The sequence below is a fragment of the Dipodomys spectabilis genome, unplaced genomic scaffold, assembly GCF_019054845.1.
Source record: "Dipodomys spectabilis isolate Male_0828 unplaced genomic scaffold, ASM1905484v1 ptg000094l, whole genome shotgun sequence".
Classification (NCBI taxonomy): Eukaryota; Metazoa; Chordata; class Mammalia; order Rodentia; family Heteromyidae; genus Dipodomys; species Dipodomys spectabilis.
The window spans coordinates 9,025,607-9,042,096 of record NW_024870771.1 but is presented as its reverse complement, the minus strand read 5'-3'; the positions used below and the strand labels follow the sequence as shown (position 1 = coordinate 9,042,096).

Genomic DNA, 16,490 nt, shown 5'->3' with positions numbered 1-16,490 from the left:
TGACCAAAGCAGTGCTGGATCCTCAACATTCAGTGTCTCAACCATGAGAAGAGACTGGTTCTCCCATTGAATCTTCATGGCCACCCTCCCACAGATATTACCCTCATTTCCCAAACAGGAAATCAGGGGCTCACAGGAGACAAGCAACTTGTACAAAGTCAAAAGGCTCAGGAGATACAGAGCTGGGATTTGAGCCCAGGCCTTCAAGACTCGAAACTCATTCAGTCCACTTTGTCTCACATTGTCACACTTCCCTGTCCCTTGCCCCTGCAGTCTCATATCCCATGTATCCATGCCAGGAACAGAGACACATAGCAGGCTTTGTCTCCTCTTTGAAGCCTGGGTGGACTATTACCTCATTTACAGAGGCTCAGAGGAAGCCAGGAGGGTTTAACAATGCCCAAGGCATTCAAGAGGCAGAGCAGGAGCAAGAATCTGGGACCACTGCAGAGGTAGCCACTCAAGGAGCTCCAAGGTGGTACTAAGAGTTGAGAGGCCAGGAGGCAGAGCCACTGCAGGTTTAGGAGTGCCTCCTGGAGCAGCAGTGGGCAGGGTGACCCTAGAAGGCAGAGGCTCTGTCTCTCTGCAAGCACAGCTTCCCACACTGACTCAGGTCTCCCTCCAAGCCCTACAGCCCACATGTCTTCAAAGGGATGCTTCTGCTGTCTGCCCCAGACCAACGTGGGATCAGCCCCAATTAGCCCACCAAGAAAAATTCTCAGGAAGGGCTTGGAACCCCTAAGATGCAACCTCCTCCAGCCCCTCTAGTTCATTCAACCAAGAGGATAGAGACAGCTGGTCAACTTGGACAGGACAGGAGGTGACATTCCAGCTCAGCCAGGCCTGCTTCCAGGACACACTGCTTCATTGAGTCCTTGAAGGGAAGAGGGGACACTAAGAAATGCACTCTTGGCTTAGCTTAGCATCTCTATTTCAGAAAAAGAACAATATTTGGGTCCTGTCCCAGGGTCAGCAAGCGATCCAATTAATTGTGGATAGTTTCTCCATTTAGAACAAGACTCAGCTCATAATCTTTGCTATAAATTTGTCCTTAAGTTGCCTCCCAGGCCGCTAATATCTCCCAGTCCTTTCTTCATGGGAGGTGATGGGTGTAGTTTCTGGACCCAGTTCTCACCACCACACCAAGGATTCAGTCCAGGTGTGCTCCTATCTACCCATAACACTTTGGCGCTCCTTGATCACTGAAACACCCGATCTCTCTCCTGGAGCCATGTGGGAAACCCCTAACACAGTCCTAGGCCCCAACCCTGTGGGGTCACCTTCTCCACTGCAGTTCTAGCCTCCAATCAGCCAACATGGCCACCTCCATTCTCCAGCTGCTCAGGGACAAAGGCAACCCACACCCAGTTTTCATCTTCAAACACTGAAGCCAAATGCTGGTAATCGCTCATTAATAGTTACTTCCCCTTCCCCCTCCTCACTCCCTGAAACCTGGGAAGAAGACAGCAGCCAGGCCAGCCTGGGATGTAAAAGGAGGCTCAAGAGAGAGGAAATCCCAGTGCTTCCTCTAGCCTTTATGTTCTCATTCATTGAATAAATAAAGAATCCCTGTCCCTCAACTGGCCCCTTGTATCTATATCCCCACCAGGAACTCTCCCTCTCCATTCAATCAGGTCTAACACAAGGGAGCTAACTTCCCTCCTCAGGGAGGTGATACCACCACCTCCCAATTTAGCTTTTTCAGTCTATACAAAGAAACATATACACACCTTAGCAAGGTCATTGCAGTTCAGTTTCCAGAAACTTGTTATAAATACAAAACAAACACTAAAAGCTACACGGTATATGCCTGTGACTTGTCAAGGCTTCTCATAAGCTCTCCCAGCCTCTACCAGCAGCAGGCCCAGAGTGAGTTCACCCTCACACACACCCCTGGGGCAGGAACTATCACCCTCCCACTTTTACTGGAAGAAAGTCAGAGAGGGTAAGAGAGGTGCCCAGGCCACAAGACAACTCCCTGTTTCTCTGAAAGTTAAAGCCCTAGTCCCCTTAAAGTGCTTCTCAGCACTTTTCCCCTTCCTCCTACTCAGTCTTCTCTGCCCTTGCCCACCTGCCAATGGTCCTGGGTCCAGGCCAGCACCCCATCAATCCCAGCCCTTGTGTCCAGTCCCCAAGATGACGTGGAAAAAGAGAGCTCACACCAGCTTGGGACAGAAAAACAAGAGCCATATTGAACAGGATGTATAGAAATGGGATGTATGGATCCTCTAGAGGTGGCTTCAGGTCTTCTGGGTACAAAATCAGACCCTAGGGCTCAATGGTGGGCCCAGATTCAAGGCTCAGACATCTTAACCAAAGCCCCAGGGAGAGGGAGAGCTGAGCAAAGGTCCAAAAAAAGCAACCACAGCTGTTGGAAAAAGAGGCTGGACTGGCAAAGGCTCTCCTGTCATCCCAACCCCCTTCCAGCCCTGAAGACCCAGCAAAGCTCCTAGCCACAGGCCTCAATGGGAACCCCAACAATCTCATCAGTGGTCTAAGCCTACAACTAGAGGTGGCCACAGCTGCAGGACCACTTGATCTTTGAGCACCCTCTTGGACTCTGACTAAAGGATGGATGCCCCATGCCTACCTGGGCCAAGAGCAGTCCCATAGGGGGAGGTTCTAGAGAGGACAGACCCATAGCTAGCCCTCCTAGCTGACAACCCTGTTGCCCAGCCCATCAGTGTCACTTTCTCTTCATATCACTCACTCTAGATCATGAAGCCAAGAAACAGGTAAGCACATGACACAAGAGTTATAGGATGCCAGGTCTACCGGCCCTTCCGACAGCAAATATCACTCAGCCCTTGTTGTCCCAAGGCTGACAGGTAGACTCTAGATTAGTTGCTTCACTCTATCTCAGGCCCTGTGTCCTCTGAGAAATGGGTAGACTGTACTCTAGCCCAGGTCACATGCTCTGGGAATCAGAGATTGACTTTCTTTCCCAGTCTGAGTACTCAGAATCTAGACAGTTGACCCAAACTAGGAGACCAAAGGAGATTAGTTGAGGAAAGAAAGAGCCTGACCTACATAATGTGGCCTAGGGACACAGGTTCTACCCGTGGTCTAGTCTCTGCTGACTTTCTAGTCAGATTCAAACCTCACTCTACCACAATCCAATGTACACTTTCTAAGCCCCGTGAACAGGCCTTGGGAATATGGGCCCCACAGCTGCCAAATACATGACTCCCACCCTGATGAAGGAGTATGAGATCTGACCTGGTGCACAGCTGCTTGGGCCCCCAGACTTGGGATCCACTGGCACTAGGTCTGAGGAAGAGGGCAGAGACAGAGAGGAAAACCATCTCTGCTCAGGACTAGCATAAACAGATCAGCATCCTATCCACACAGGTGCCTACATGAAAAAACTAACAAGATTATAAAACCACCACAGCCTCTGCCCAAGTGAGCTGCAACCCTCCAACGTGTCTAATTCAACCAACAGAGCAAGGGGTCGTGACTATACTAGGTGTTGGGGAGGGGGGGGGGGCTCTGAGAAGAGGAGGCTGCAGTATTCTGGAAGGTCTGGCAGGTGGAATTCCTCCCCAACCTCCTGAGGCAGCTGCCACCTGTGCCACCCACTCACGCCCCAGGATGGCCGCCAGCTCAGCCACACACAGCCCTCACACTGCAGAGCGAGATGTCAGTAGCTCACTGTTCTTCCAAGGGGTATGAGAGGCACAACCAACCACTCCCTGGGACACCCAGGACATTCTTCAGCACCACCAAGCCCTGTCTCTGAAGGCTCTAGGGCCCACCCTCCCCCTACTCTGTGCTGTGATTCCAATCCCACCCCATCTGCTCTGACATACAGGATCTGGGTCAGGGACTCCGGTGAAGGTGCAGACCCAGGAAGAAGAGAAAAGGGGCTCTACGAAGAATCTAAGGGCAATGTCTGCGGGCAGAGGCTCACTAGCTCTAACAGTAACCTCTTCTCCGGTCCAGCAAATCACACTGAACACGGATCCTTAGTGAGCATACCCCGATACCTGTCACTTAGGGGACAACCCTCTGCAGAGGACTTAAGCCAAGCCCTTTTTGTCAGCTGGCCTAAATCCAGGCAGGACTCCCCAGCAGGCCCTTGGCCAACCATATGAACCCCATTCCCCAGCCACCAGTGGAAGTAGACAGCCCTGGGCTGTCTACTTATCACACTATTGGTCTGACTGGGGAGACAGCTGGGGATGGGGGCAGGGACTGGATCACCTCAGGGTAGAATCACTCTCTCTAGTCTAACTCCAACCCAAATCCCTGCCACTGCAGTATCCCTGCCTCTCCCTCCTATCCTGACATTCAGAGGATTTCTGAGGCTTCTGCCAGTCATCAGTGCTGTGTCTGAAGAAGCTGTTCATGGTGCCTACAGCCCGCTGTATCTGCATCTGTAGATTCAACACAATGCACATGGAAAATATTCAAAAGGAAAAATTGTGTCTGAACATGTACTGTTGTTTTCATCATATGTCCTAAACAATACAGTATGACAATTTCATTCATCATGGACACAGTATATAAGGGATTATAAGTCATCTAGAGAGATGACATAAAGTATATAATTTATATAAGGCCCTGGAACATTGGAGAATTTTCATATCTGCAAGATATCAAAACATTATTATCTACCCAGAGAACCTACTGTGTGCCAAGCTGGAAATGTGTTTGTCCCAGTGACTGGAGAAGGCAGAGTTCTGCCCTGGCCACAGGGGGGAGTGGGAAGAAATAAAGAGCAGCAGACCCACACCACGAAGTCTTCCCTACGTATGCGCTTGGCTGCAAGTCTATTTCTTCTCTAAGAATATTTTTAAACATCTAGCAATACCATAATTTCATAAAATATTATAGCAAAACATGGAAGCAAAAGCAGACAGGCCATAATTTCAGAATAAAGAATGTTTGAGATCTGAGGATCACAATTCAAAACCAGCCCAACAGAAAAGTTGACAAGATTCCATCTCCAATTAACTAGCCAAAATTCCAGACTAAAGGCATGGCTCAAGTGGTAGACATCAACCACAAGCAAGAAAGCCAATTGAGAGTTTGAAACCCTGGGTTCTAGCCCTAGTACCAGCACATACAAAACAAAAGAAGAAAAACTATTTACTATTTTCTAATAGCTTCGGTTGATTAAATGGGTGGAGAGGGGTGTTCTCATTGTTGCATTTCCACATTTATAATGTGTTCCAATCAATCTCACCTACTTTTTAAAGAATATTTCTTTGGCATTGTACTGATAACCTGACTTATGGAACTGTAATCCCTTTGTACTACTCCTTGATAATAATTTTTTTAGTATTTCTTTAAATGAAATAAAATGTGTATAGTTTTTATTATTTGGGAAAACACACTCCATTTTGTCCATCCCTCATTTGCGCTCATGAACCAGTTCTGTAATCCTTCTGGAGACTCCAGACCTTCAATCATCCACAGTCTACCACATAGCCCAAAATGCAGACCCACCTGGACACCAAGTGGACATGGAGGGATCCCCAAGTCTTATTAAAAGGGAAGAGTCTTGGGGGGTCCAAGACTTCCACTGAGGCCAAACCACAAGAGAGGTAGTAACTCTGACAGTGGGTTCAGACAGTCTGTGGAAAAATCACACACCTGGGCAGAAAAGGGTTCACCTGTTTCCAGAAGTGCTAATAAACCGCAGGTATGTAGTAACCCATGTCTATTATTATTCAGTTAATGCTTGACAAAGCTTCCCTGGGGACAGGAAGAGCCTGCCACTTTCTCTTCTTGGCTCCCCAGTCCTGACCCCTGCCAGTCCTTGGCAGGTACATAACCCTGTGGCCTTGTTAGGAAGTGGCAGCCTCCTAGGGAGGGGCAGAAGGCAGATGCCAGGCATTCCCATGAGGGGTGGCCCTTCCATGGATAGAGCACAGCATAGGTTGAATCCTCTGGTGGCTCCAGGATCCTGCCTAGGCTGGCAGCCTTCTTTGCATCTTTCCTTTCGTCTTCACTGTGGCCCGGGTTGGCAGAGAAGCAAACAGCCCAAGATGAAGAATGTATGGGAAGACATAACTTGATGATATTGGTGGAGTTGGGAAAGATGAGAGGGAATGTTGGAAGGAGTGACACTGATCAAGAGGCAATGTACTTATAAATTGACTTGTACAACTACTTAAAGATAATAAAAAATAAATTAGAAGCCATATACTGGTGGCTCACGCCTATAATCCTAGCTACTCAGGAGGATAAGCTCTGGGGCAGGAAAGTCTGTGAAACTCTTGTCTCCAATTAACCACCAGAAAACCAGAAGTAAAGCCATGGTTCAAAGTGATACAGCACAAGTCCTGAGAAAACAAGCTCTGAATTCAAGCCCCGAAACTGACAGAAATTAGACAGACAGACAGATAGATAGACAGACAGATAAACAGACAGTTTTTTTTTTAATGTGTGGGAAGGGGCTCATTGCCAGTTCTCTGCACCAGGCCATTCCACGTCCAGGAGTCACTGCTCAGTGTAGAATCTCGCAGGTGGCCATCTCTAGTCTAGCCCATATTTGGCATCTTCCTCCTAGTTCCTTCAGTGTCACTTCCTCCATTCTTGAAAAAGCTCCTGCCTGCCTGATCCTGAACTAATATCCTGCACATATACCCAGGCCTATGCTGTCACAGTGGTTTTAGGGTTAGAACCTGTTTTCTTACATTTTTCCGTACCAAATGAAACTTAGCCAAAAGGCAGCTACAGAAACTCACACCTCACCAACATCTAATAGAAATCCCTTCCTCCCTCTGAGGTGCCTTCTCACCTGGAGACCCGAGCTTTGAAGACTACTGACCCATGCCTCAGATCACATCTGAATCCTCAGCCCCACACAGGTGGTTCTCACACACGGCACAAGCCCTTGCTTCCCCACCCCTCTAATGACTTACCACCATAGCAACTTGGGGATTGACCAGCTCTCCAGCCAGATGCCAGGGCCACAGCATGCTTTATTCATTCCTGTATCCCCACTCAACACTGTGTGGATAAATAAGTGCATGCACAAACCCCATCACCTCTTTATGGGGATGAAATGTAAAGACTAGAGAAGAAGGAAACCTTCATGCACAGAGTCAAGATTTATCCCCAGGCAGTTTGATTCAATTTCTAGCCTTTTACCTCTTCAGATCACCACCCACTCACCACACACACACACACACACACACACACACACACACACAGAGCACACACATGCTCAAACACTCATACACACATTCACTTACATGCACTCGGCCTGGGGCTATGACAACATCCTAAGCCCTGATCAGCTAAGGGCTCAGCAGGGATTAGCTGTCTACAGAGGCCTGTAATGGACACTCCCAGGGAGAGGAGTTGAAGAGAGAGACATATGTGAGTGATGCTCTGTGGTGCTGGTCTGCCCACACAGCTGGCATTTAGTGAGCATTTGCTGTGCTCCAGGCACCTGTCAAACACTTTCTTTTGCCCAACACACACATGAAGAAAAGCCATCATTATCTCAGTTCATGCATGAAATAGGGCTCAGGAAATGCTGCCTTTGCCTGAGTTCCCTCAGCCAGTCAGGGGACCCAGAGTTCCCGCCACTCTCTGTCACTCGCGGTGATGTGCAGGACACAAGACCGAAAGCAAAAGGTAAGATGCTAGGATTCTAGAACCTCATGGCAGAATAGTCATGTGAGACTCTGCCTTCTTCTGTCACAGAAGCTCTGAGAGACAGAGGAAAGCAGTGTCCTGCTTCTGTCCCAACCACCCAACTTGTAAGGAACCAGTAGGTCAAGATGATCCAGTGTGAAGAGCCCAAGCCTTAGCTTCTCAGAGAAATCCTGATTTATTCAAGACTGTTAAATCTGGTCTGTTTCCAGCTACCCTTTCTCCTTCTGGGAGCTGGCACCCTCACTAGTATATCTCCCCATAAACACCTGGCTCATACCTGGCCTCCTAGATCTCTTCTCCTTCCCTGAACTCTAGTAGGCTCCCTGTGGTCTGACTCTCTGCACAAAGCAGCTATACCTGGCTTCCACCTGCACAAGCCAGCAGACCTCAGGCCCACAGGGACTTAGGAGAGGTCCAGAGACTTCACTTCCAACCTCCCATGCCCATCTCCCTAAGTCTGTACTGGAGCCTGAGAAGAGGGAGAGGCACATACAAATCAGTGATCCAGGTCGGTTCCTAGCTCCATCAGAAAGGCAGGTGGTAAGGCTAGTACCCTAGCAGCCCCCACCCCACTTTTTTTTGTCGGTCATGGGGCTTGAACTCTAGGTCTGGGCGCTGTCCCTCAGCTCTTCAGCTTCAAGGCTAGCAGTCTACCACTTGAGCCACAGTGCCACTTCCTGTTTTCTAGTGGTCTTTATTAGAGATAAGAGTCTCACAGACTTTCTTGCCCAGGCTGGCTTTGAACCGTGATCCTCAGATCTCAGCCTCCTGAGTAGCTAGGATTACAGGCGAGAGCCACTGGCGCTTGGCTGCCCCCTCTTTTGAAAGAGCAATGTGCACTGTTCTTCAGGATAGCCCAGGTAACCTTAAAATGGCTACAAGGATAGATTTTTGTGCACAGGCCCAGCTCAAACTGAGGAGGCTCACACTGCTACTTCGTGAGGAGACCTTGACCATGCAGAGGAACATGGTGCACTTCCATGTGTCAGGATCCTATAAATAAACGCATTGCCCATTACTTGAGTGTCTGCTCAGCATGTAGCACGGTGCTGCGCAGTTACTGCCCTGGGCCCTCTCCTCCCAGCTGGTGCTTCCCACTGTTCAGCCTGCAACACTCCCGGCATGCTCAGAGACAGCTGTCCAGGGGAAAACAAAGTGCACACTCCCACCCCTGCTTGGGCCTTCTCATACTCAGCCCCTACCTAGTCCCACCAGAACAAAACCCAGACTCTCTTACACACTCCCCCCAAGGATTCTTGGGCTGTGGAATGTCAGGAGCCAACAGGCCAGATTCCAACCCCTCCCCTTCCCAGCTGTCCTTCTCCCTAGCCATTCCATCCCCCAAGGGACCCAGCTCACCAATCTCTAATCCTCTCTGTCATCTGACCCAGGCCCCACCCTAAATTGGCTTTGCCCAGCCATCCTTCTAAGGCCCAAAAATGGACACAGTCATTTATAGAGGGTCTGATGTGCCAAACGCAATGAGAAGATGATCTCATGGCACCCACAGACCCAAGCTCCAGGAATGCACTCTGGAGGCAGCTGAGAGGCCACAGCAAGAGTAGGGGAGTTTACAAGAAAAAGTACTATATAGGCTAGAGCCACATGCTTGCTGCCTGACACAGCATGTAAGGGAGAGGCCAGGCCTAGGAGGAGGCACTCAGCAAGTGTCCAGGCAGGAGTTGATTAACAAGGGACAATGAACTAGCACAGAACCCAAATACATACCCACAGGCCTGTGCCAGACCTCCCAAGCCAAGGCCTCAAATGCCCTCCTTTGTTCATAACCATTCACTAAGACCCTGCTGGGAACAGGTGCAAGACTTAAGTACACACACATGGACCTACCTAGACCAGTAGGTGAAGAGATGGATCAAGGGGTAACAACCTAGGATCAATAGAGGAACATGAGAGCAGGGTCCATGGCACCCCCAAGGTGGACTATGCTTTATCCACTGAGTCTCAGTATAGGTTTGAGCTCAGTAGAAATCTAGTTAGATAGGGGGAGAACAAAAGATAAAGGATGAAGACACTTCCTCAAAAATGTTTTCTGGACCTTCCATTAAATGCTCTCCAGGCCTTCTATGAAAGCTGCTCCTCTACTTGGTCAAAGAATGCCCTCCTGTGACAACTGGGAAACAGAAACTCACAGATTCAACCAAGGCAAGATGGGTATAATGTCAAGACTGTGTTTAAGATGTAGGACTGAAGTCCCATTAACAGTGAGAGTTGGACTGAGCACACCAGAAGATGCTGAGGAGGCAGCCCAGTTAGTATACCCAGGCTATGACAAATGCAGATTCTAAGAAGGAAGACTAGAAGAGGAAGAGCTGGGGAAACATGGGATTCCTAAGAACAGGAGAAACTAGCCAAGAAGGGAGGAGATGGAAGGCAGGCAATTTCAAAGACAGCCAGAACGCCTGTCATGCTGCCTTGGCATGGGCAAGGCATGGGAGGCTCCCTAACTACTGCCCATGAGAGAGCAGCTGTGACACTCAGCAACTGCAGTTCCATGAAGTTCAGGCAGGCTAGCTGTCAGCCAACGTCATCCATACCCCACCAGCTGTCAGCCAACTGTCCAAGGCCACAAAGAGGGACTGAACAGGGAGGGATGATAGCTCAGTGAGCCAGGGATACTTGACCACTTACAAGGAAGGGATACAGCAATGAGCCAGAGGGGACCCACCAGGAGCAGAGAGGAGAGGATCAGTGGACTGGGGGCAGGGAACTGGTCTCAGCTAGCTGTGGATTCTCATTCACCTCCTTCTTCTTAGGAGGAAGAAACAGGCATAGGCCAGGGCTGTTGGCTCCAGGCACCTAGAGAGATTACCCAGTCATAGGGAGATAAGGAGCAAGGGTCTGCATTCTGCTTACTACCCTTACAAGCTGGATGTATGAAGTCTTCCTAACCCCAGCTAGTCATTAGTGAGGCTCTAAGCTTTCCCTCTGGGGTTGGGGGGTGGGGAAATCTGGCCAGATCTGGAGCTAGGAGAAAAGTGCTTCCTCCACACTCACCCACCTCCTTAGCCAGAAACCACAAGGAAGAGCAGAAGGACTGGGAGGCGCAGAGGAAGGTTTCCCCCACCCCCACCCCCACCCCCATCACGTGCCTGCATCCTTAGGGAGCCTGCAGGTCTCAGCTGTAAAAGTCATTGTTTATAAACAACCACAAAGCCAGCAGTGAGAGGGGGGACAGGCCCATTCCCTTCCCCTCCCCACCCCACCCCCCACTCCGTCCCCACCCAGCCGCTCGGAAGGACACTAGGGGTCTACCCTAACAGATTTCTGCAATCTCAGATTTCAGAGTCCGACTTGGCAGGGGAAGTGGCGTCAGCAGCTGGCGTGATCCATTTCAATAAAGCAAGAGGTGTTGTGGGATCTTGGGATACAAAGCTGCCCGGGGAGCCCCCCTCCTCACCCCTCCAATCCCTGTATTTCCTGCGTAGTCAGGGTGTCCCAGGAAGCTCAATTCCCCTCCCCCGCCTGGCCAGGCGGGAGTCACTCCGGGCTGGGAGAGCTCGGGTTTCCCGCAGCGCCCTCCACGCCCCTCGGGTGGGCCAGCTTTCCCACCCGGCCAGTCCTGGGCTCCCGAAGTCGGCGCCCGCCACCCCCCCCCCCCCCCCGGGCCGCGGGAGACGCGGAGCCCCGGCTGGGGCTGGGGGACCTCCTGCAGGGGCGCGGAGCTTCCAGGCCGCAGGAACCGCTCGGAAAAGGAAACCGGATCCCTCCTTCAGCCTGCGGGGAACGGAGGTGAAGACGCAGTGGGAAGGACAGCGCGGTGGACGCCGACACCGGTGGGCGGGGAAGTCGCCTCCGGGAGTCCCGGGCGCAGATGGCCCCGGGGCTGGGACAGGCTCCCTTCACCCCGGCGCGGGCCTCGCCCGGGCTGCCCGTGTGAGCCAGGAAACCTGGGAGCCGCCACTTCTCCGCAACGGAGCGGCGCCGGTACACGGCGGCCGGGAGGGGGAGGGGGCGGCGGCGCGCGCCCTGCCCGGGCCCAGGCGGGGAGGCGGAGGGCGCGGGCCCGAGAGGGCGTCCACGGCGCAGGGGGGGCCCAGCCCGGAGGCCCCTCGGCAGTCGTCGGACGGGGGTGGCAGGGCCCGAGCCTGGCTGTACGGGGACAGGTGGCCGGGGCCGACGGCTCGCTCACCTTCTCCTGCGCGCGGGTCAGCTTCTTCTGCACGTTGCTCGCGATCTTCCCCGCCGTCACCCCCTTGCTGCCCATCTCGGCCATCGCGGCGGCCGTCTCGCCCGGTGGCGGGCGCGGATCTTGCACGGGGAGGCCGTGCGCGCCGCGCTCCCAGCCCCCGGCCCCGGCTCCCGCTCCACGCCGCGCCACAGACAGCCCAGCCGACTGGCGGAGGCGGAGCGTACGCCCGGCGAGCGAGCGGGGGAGCGAGCGACGCGGGGACCGCGGGAGGGAGGGAGGGCGGAGGGGGGGGAGGGGGCCGGGAGGAGGGGCGGGGCCCGGGCTGCGGTCTGCGGGCCCCCGACCCGCCCCCTCGGGCCCAGACCCTGCCTTTTAAAGGGCCAGTCCTAGGGCGGGCGCGCACCGCGGCACGTGCGGACGCCTGGGGCTGCTGCGGCGCGCGGGGCTCCCCGGACTCCCGTGACACCGCCAAGTGGCGGGGACTCGCACGGCAGTCCTGATCCCGAATCCAGCGCGGGCTAGGTCCTCCTCCCCTTCACCTCCCGAATGCCGAGGGAACCAGCTAGAGGCCAGGGGTGGTTCTGAAAATCTAAGCTAAAGCGAGGGCTAGGTGTGCAGCTCGGGAACACCGGAGCCCAGACCCTCCGCCACACGTCTCCTCGTCTTTTTCCGCGTTGCCAGTCCAGTGCCAACCAGGCGCTTGGTTTTCCCAGTTAGCCTGTAAGGATCATAAGCACCACCTCACTCCACTGCTGCGCGCTGCGCGTGTGCCCGGCACGGCGCTGACTTTAGATGCATTATCCCACTCAGTGTCCTGTGAGGCAGATGTAACTGTGAGTCCCATTGTACCAATGAGGTCTAGAGGCCCGGGATGAGCTTCCTGTTCACAAACCGCGGCTCTCCATTGCTGTTCACTGCTGCTGCATCGTCATCTCCTAATTCCTTCTCTCCTCGTTATTACAGGAGAAGGTTTGCCAGCAAACCAATGACACATCATAAATTCTATCTCTTGGAAAGGAATTGGGTCCAGGCCACCAGCGGGTACCAAACTCGTGGATGCTCAAGTTCCGTTATATAAAGAGACATGTATTTGCATATAACCTACACTTATTTTCCTGAGTACTCTCAATAGTCTCTGCATGACATATAACACATAAACACGCAAATGCCCTGTAAATAGTTGTGTTGTTTAGGGAATTATACCAAGAAAAACCCTATATCTTTTTCTATACAGATGCAGTTTTTAACCCTAAATATGTTTTATCTTGAATTACAAAATGGCAGAAAGGGAGAGCCAAATGTAATAGGTGTGAACAGTGTGCTGATCCCAATCCCCACTACCCAGAAACCTATTAGGGGTCAAAGGATGTTAGGGAACTTTGATGCGTTGGAAGTGTCTTAGGAGCTGTGTGCTGTGCTGAACAGAGGTGCATTCTACTGGAGGCACTGTGCTCCTAATTCTCCTAGTGCCCCTGATTAGCACATAGACAAAAGCCAGGGCTGTCACCTGTGGGACCTCCACACATTCAAAAGAGCAGAGGCAACCTGAGGACAAAAGGTTCATAAAGGAACAAGGTCTCTTTCAGGCCTCCCAGCAAGCCCAGTGTACAAACAGCAACTTAAGGCCCAAAAGTTCCTACTTGAATTCACAAAGGCCCCTGTCTCTTCTCTGGGAGGGTCTCCTGTATATCCCCTGGCTACTCCTGGATAGGCAACTCTGGACTCTCTTCCAGCCTATTCTATTCTGCAAAAAGATAGACTGAGGCTCAGCAGTCAGTCAGTATTGAGAGCAGCATGAATAAACAAATGACAAGCTGAGAGCCAGCCCTTGCAAAAGCTAAGCATAGAAAACGTTCTGTCAAAACTATCAAAAGCTCATGCCCCATTTGTGAGTACCCCAAATACCCTGGGCTTCTATTGCAGCTTTCTCCTAAAAAGTTCCGCATGCTTTTGCCCCACAATCTCTTTCTTGTAGTTTGATGACTGTCAACCATCCACTCAAAGTGATTTCTTCTAACACCCCTCAGAGAAAAATAAGAAAGGAGCAGACGTCAAATCCTATTACAGTCAGCCCCTGTGAACAGTAGGGGATCGTGCTATGCTGGACTTTGGTGTTTTAAAATAAAATGCTCAACAAAAAAATTGAAAGCAACAGAAATATTCATTAGCAGGGTAAGATCAGAAATGACAGTACAGGGACCGGAGGGCCATTGAATAATATTTAAAGCAACCATTGCAGAGATTATGCAGAAATAGGAACATAATGTGATAAATGATGGGAAGCCAGGACAATGTACTTGAACTATCTGTACAGCCACACAAAAGTAAGTTGAATGCTCCAGCTCAATGGCTCAGAGGAACTACACATCAAGAAAGGATATAGATGCCTAAGGTCAAGATAGTATGGCTGATTTTTGTCCTTTAATTTCCTAAATACCCTGTAATATGACATACTGCCTTTATAAAAAGAACCAAAGCTCTATCTTAAAAGAAAGTGATTCTTGATCTGATTTTTAGGTTAGGAAGGCTTTCCTAAGCACAAAAGCATTGGAGGATATATAAAATACATATATATATTTTAAAGGTTGTTCTGAAGTACATAAAAATTAAATTTTTGAACTTCAAATAATATAGTCAAGCCAGGTACCAGTGGCCAATGCCTGTAATCTAAAGTACTCAAGAAGCTGAGAACTAAAAATCTCAGTTCAAGGCTAAGCTGAGGAAAAGTCTGCAAGACTCTTTCTCCAGTTAGCCAGCAAAAATGCTAGACTTGGAAGTGTGGCTCAAATGGAAAAATGCTAGTTATGAGTGAAAAATAAACAAGTGTGGATGTAAGACTCAGTTGAACTCCCAATACTGGCACAATAACAAAAAGGATCAAAATCACCAAAAAAGACATATACTAATAGTGCTATAAACTCAAATTCTGGAAATAATGTTAAGTTTCTAACAAACGTTGTTGTTGTTGTTGTTGTTGTTATTGTTGTTGTCTGTCAGGGCCTGGGTGCTGTCCCTGAGCTCTTTTTTGCTTAAGGCTAGCACTCTAGCACTTTGAGCCACAATGCTACTTTTGGATTTTTGGTGGTTAATTGGAGACAATAGGCTCATGGACTTTCCTGCTTGGCTAGCTATGAACCGAAATCCTCAAATCTCAGCATCCTGAGTAGCTAGGATTACATGTGTAAGCCACCAGCACCTGGCTTTTAATACACTTTTGACCACCAAGATGTTCGCCACATTATTTAAACCACTGAAAATATCCTAAATATTACCATCTGAATGCTGAGTGTTTAAACTATGACAGTGCTATTTATGGATGTTCACCAAAACAATAATGTGTGGGAAGTTTTTTGGCATTCATACAATAATGCCAGATATTATACTAAGAATATTATACATAAGAATAAGGCCAGCTACTATTCAAAATGTGATTGTCATCTCTGAGTGGAGCAGCTAAGAATAGGATTTGTTTTTGTTGTTTTCTGCTTCTTACTTTTTTTATTTGCCAAACTATATACCTCTTTTTGTCATTAGATAGAAATGTGCTCAAAAAGCAATCTATTACATGTTTTTTGCTAAAATGATGATGATGAAGATGATGATGATGATGATGATGATGATTGGACATGAATATAAAAGGGGGACTGTCACCTGATGTTAGTGGGTCAAAGCCAGCCCAGGCAGGAAAGTCTGTGACTCATCTCCAGTTAACCCCCAAAAGCTGGAAACAGAGCTGTGGCTCCAGTGGTAGAGCACTTGCTTTAAACAAAAAAGCTGAGATAAGCATCCAGACCCTGAATTCAAGCCCTACTAGAGGTACAAAGAAAAGAGAAAGAGAGACAGAGAGACAGAGAGAGAGAGAGCACGCACATGCACAAACCTGTCTGGAGGGAAGAAGCAGCAGAAGGGAGGAGAGGAATGGGAAGGGTACTAGGAACTGAAGAGTCCAAGTAAATTATATGAAAATGTTAATGAAAATGGTAAAATAAAATCAAGACACAATCCTAGTATTGTATTTTTTAAAAATGCAAGTTGAAATGAGGAAACTCATTTCTCCAGGACGTTATGCAGGAAACCACACGGGGTAGAGTAGAAAGAGTAAGTTCAAGCTCAGAGCAAGCCTGCTTTGAAGAATGACATTTCTTTATTTGTTTACTTGCTTGTTTTTAATACACTTGACTTTAAATATAATTTTATTCTATTATTAAGGTGTCATACGGGGAGGGGGTTACCATTCCATAAATCAGGTAATGAGTACAATTCTTCTTGGGCAAGGTCACCCCTTCCTTTGCTTTCCCCCATTTTTTCCCTCCTATCTCTGCCCACAAGTTACACAGTTCATTTTTTACATAGTGTATTTTGAATACCATGACTGCATTTGTTCACCATTCCTCCCTCCATTTCTATGCCCCTCTTTTGCCCCACTTAAACACAACAACAAAAAATATGTTCCCATTTCTTGGACTTTGTTTTGATCAATAGTATTTTAGATGTTCACAGGAGGTATACCTTTAGGTTATTCCTCTAAATTATCTTCCTTTAGTTTGTTTCTTTGTGAATGCCTAGAGCCCTATATAAGTTGTCCATTTATATTTCATGTCCAGTTGTATTTTGGCTCTCACTTCCACATAGGAGATAAAACCTGTGCCACTGTCTCTCTGAGCTTGGTTTACCTCTCTTAACATGATTTGGTTTGTTTTAGATCCATCCATTTCCCTGCAAA

The 16,490-nt window shown here is 49.5% G+C and overlaps 1 protein-coding gene across 9 annotated transcripts in view; it reads right to left on the bottom strand.

Moving 5' to 3' along the window:
• The window catches only part of Bin1 (bridging integrator 1), a 59,871-nt gene extending 47,928 nt beyond the window's left edge, over window positions 1–11,943 (bottom strand). For 8 of the 9 annotated variants that reach the window (XM_042685147.1, XM_042685153.1, XM_042685152.1 and 5 more), the window contains exon 1: window positions 11,768–11,943. In XM_042685147.1, the coding sequence (XP_042541081.1) occupies window positions 11,768–11,851 (84 nt within the window). In that variant the 5' untranslated portion in view covers window positions 11,852–11,943. Of the gene's footprint in view, window positions 1–250; window positions 258–11,767 lie in introns of those variants that run through there. The other variant, XM_042685150.1, reaches the window with a different exon arrangement.
• Window positions 11,944–16,490: the final 4,547 nt, after the last annotated feature.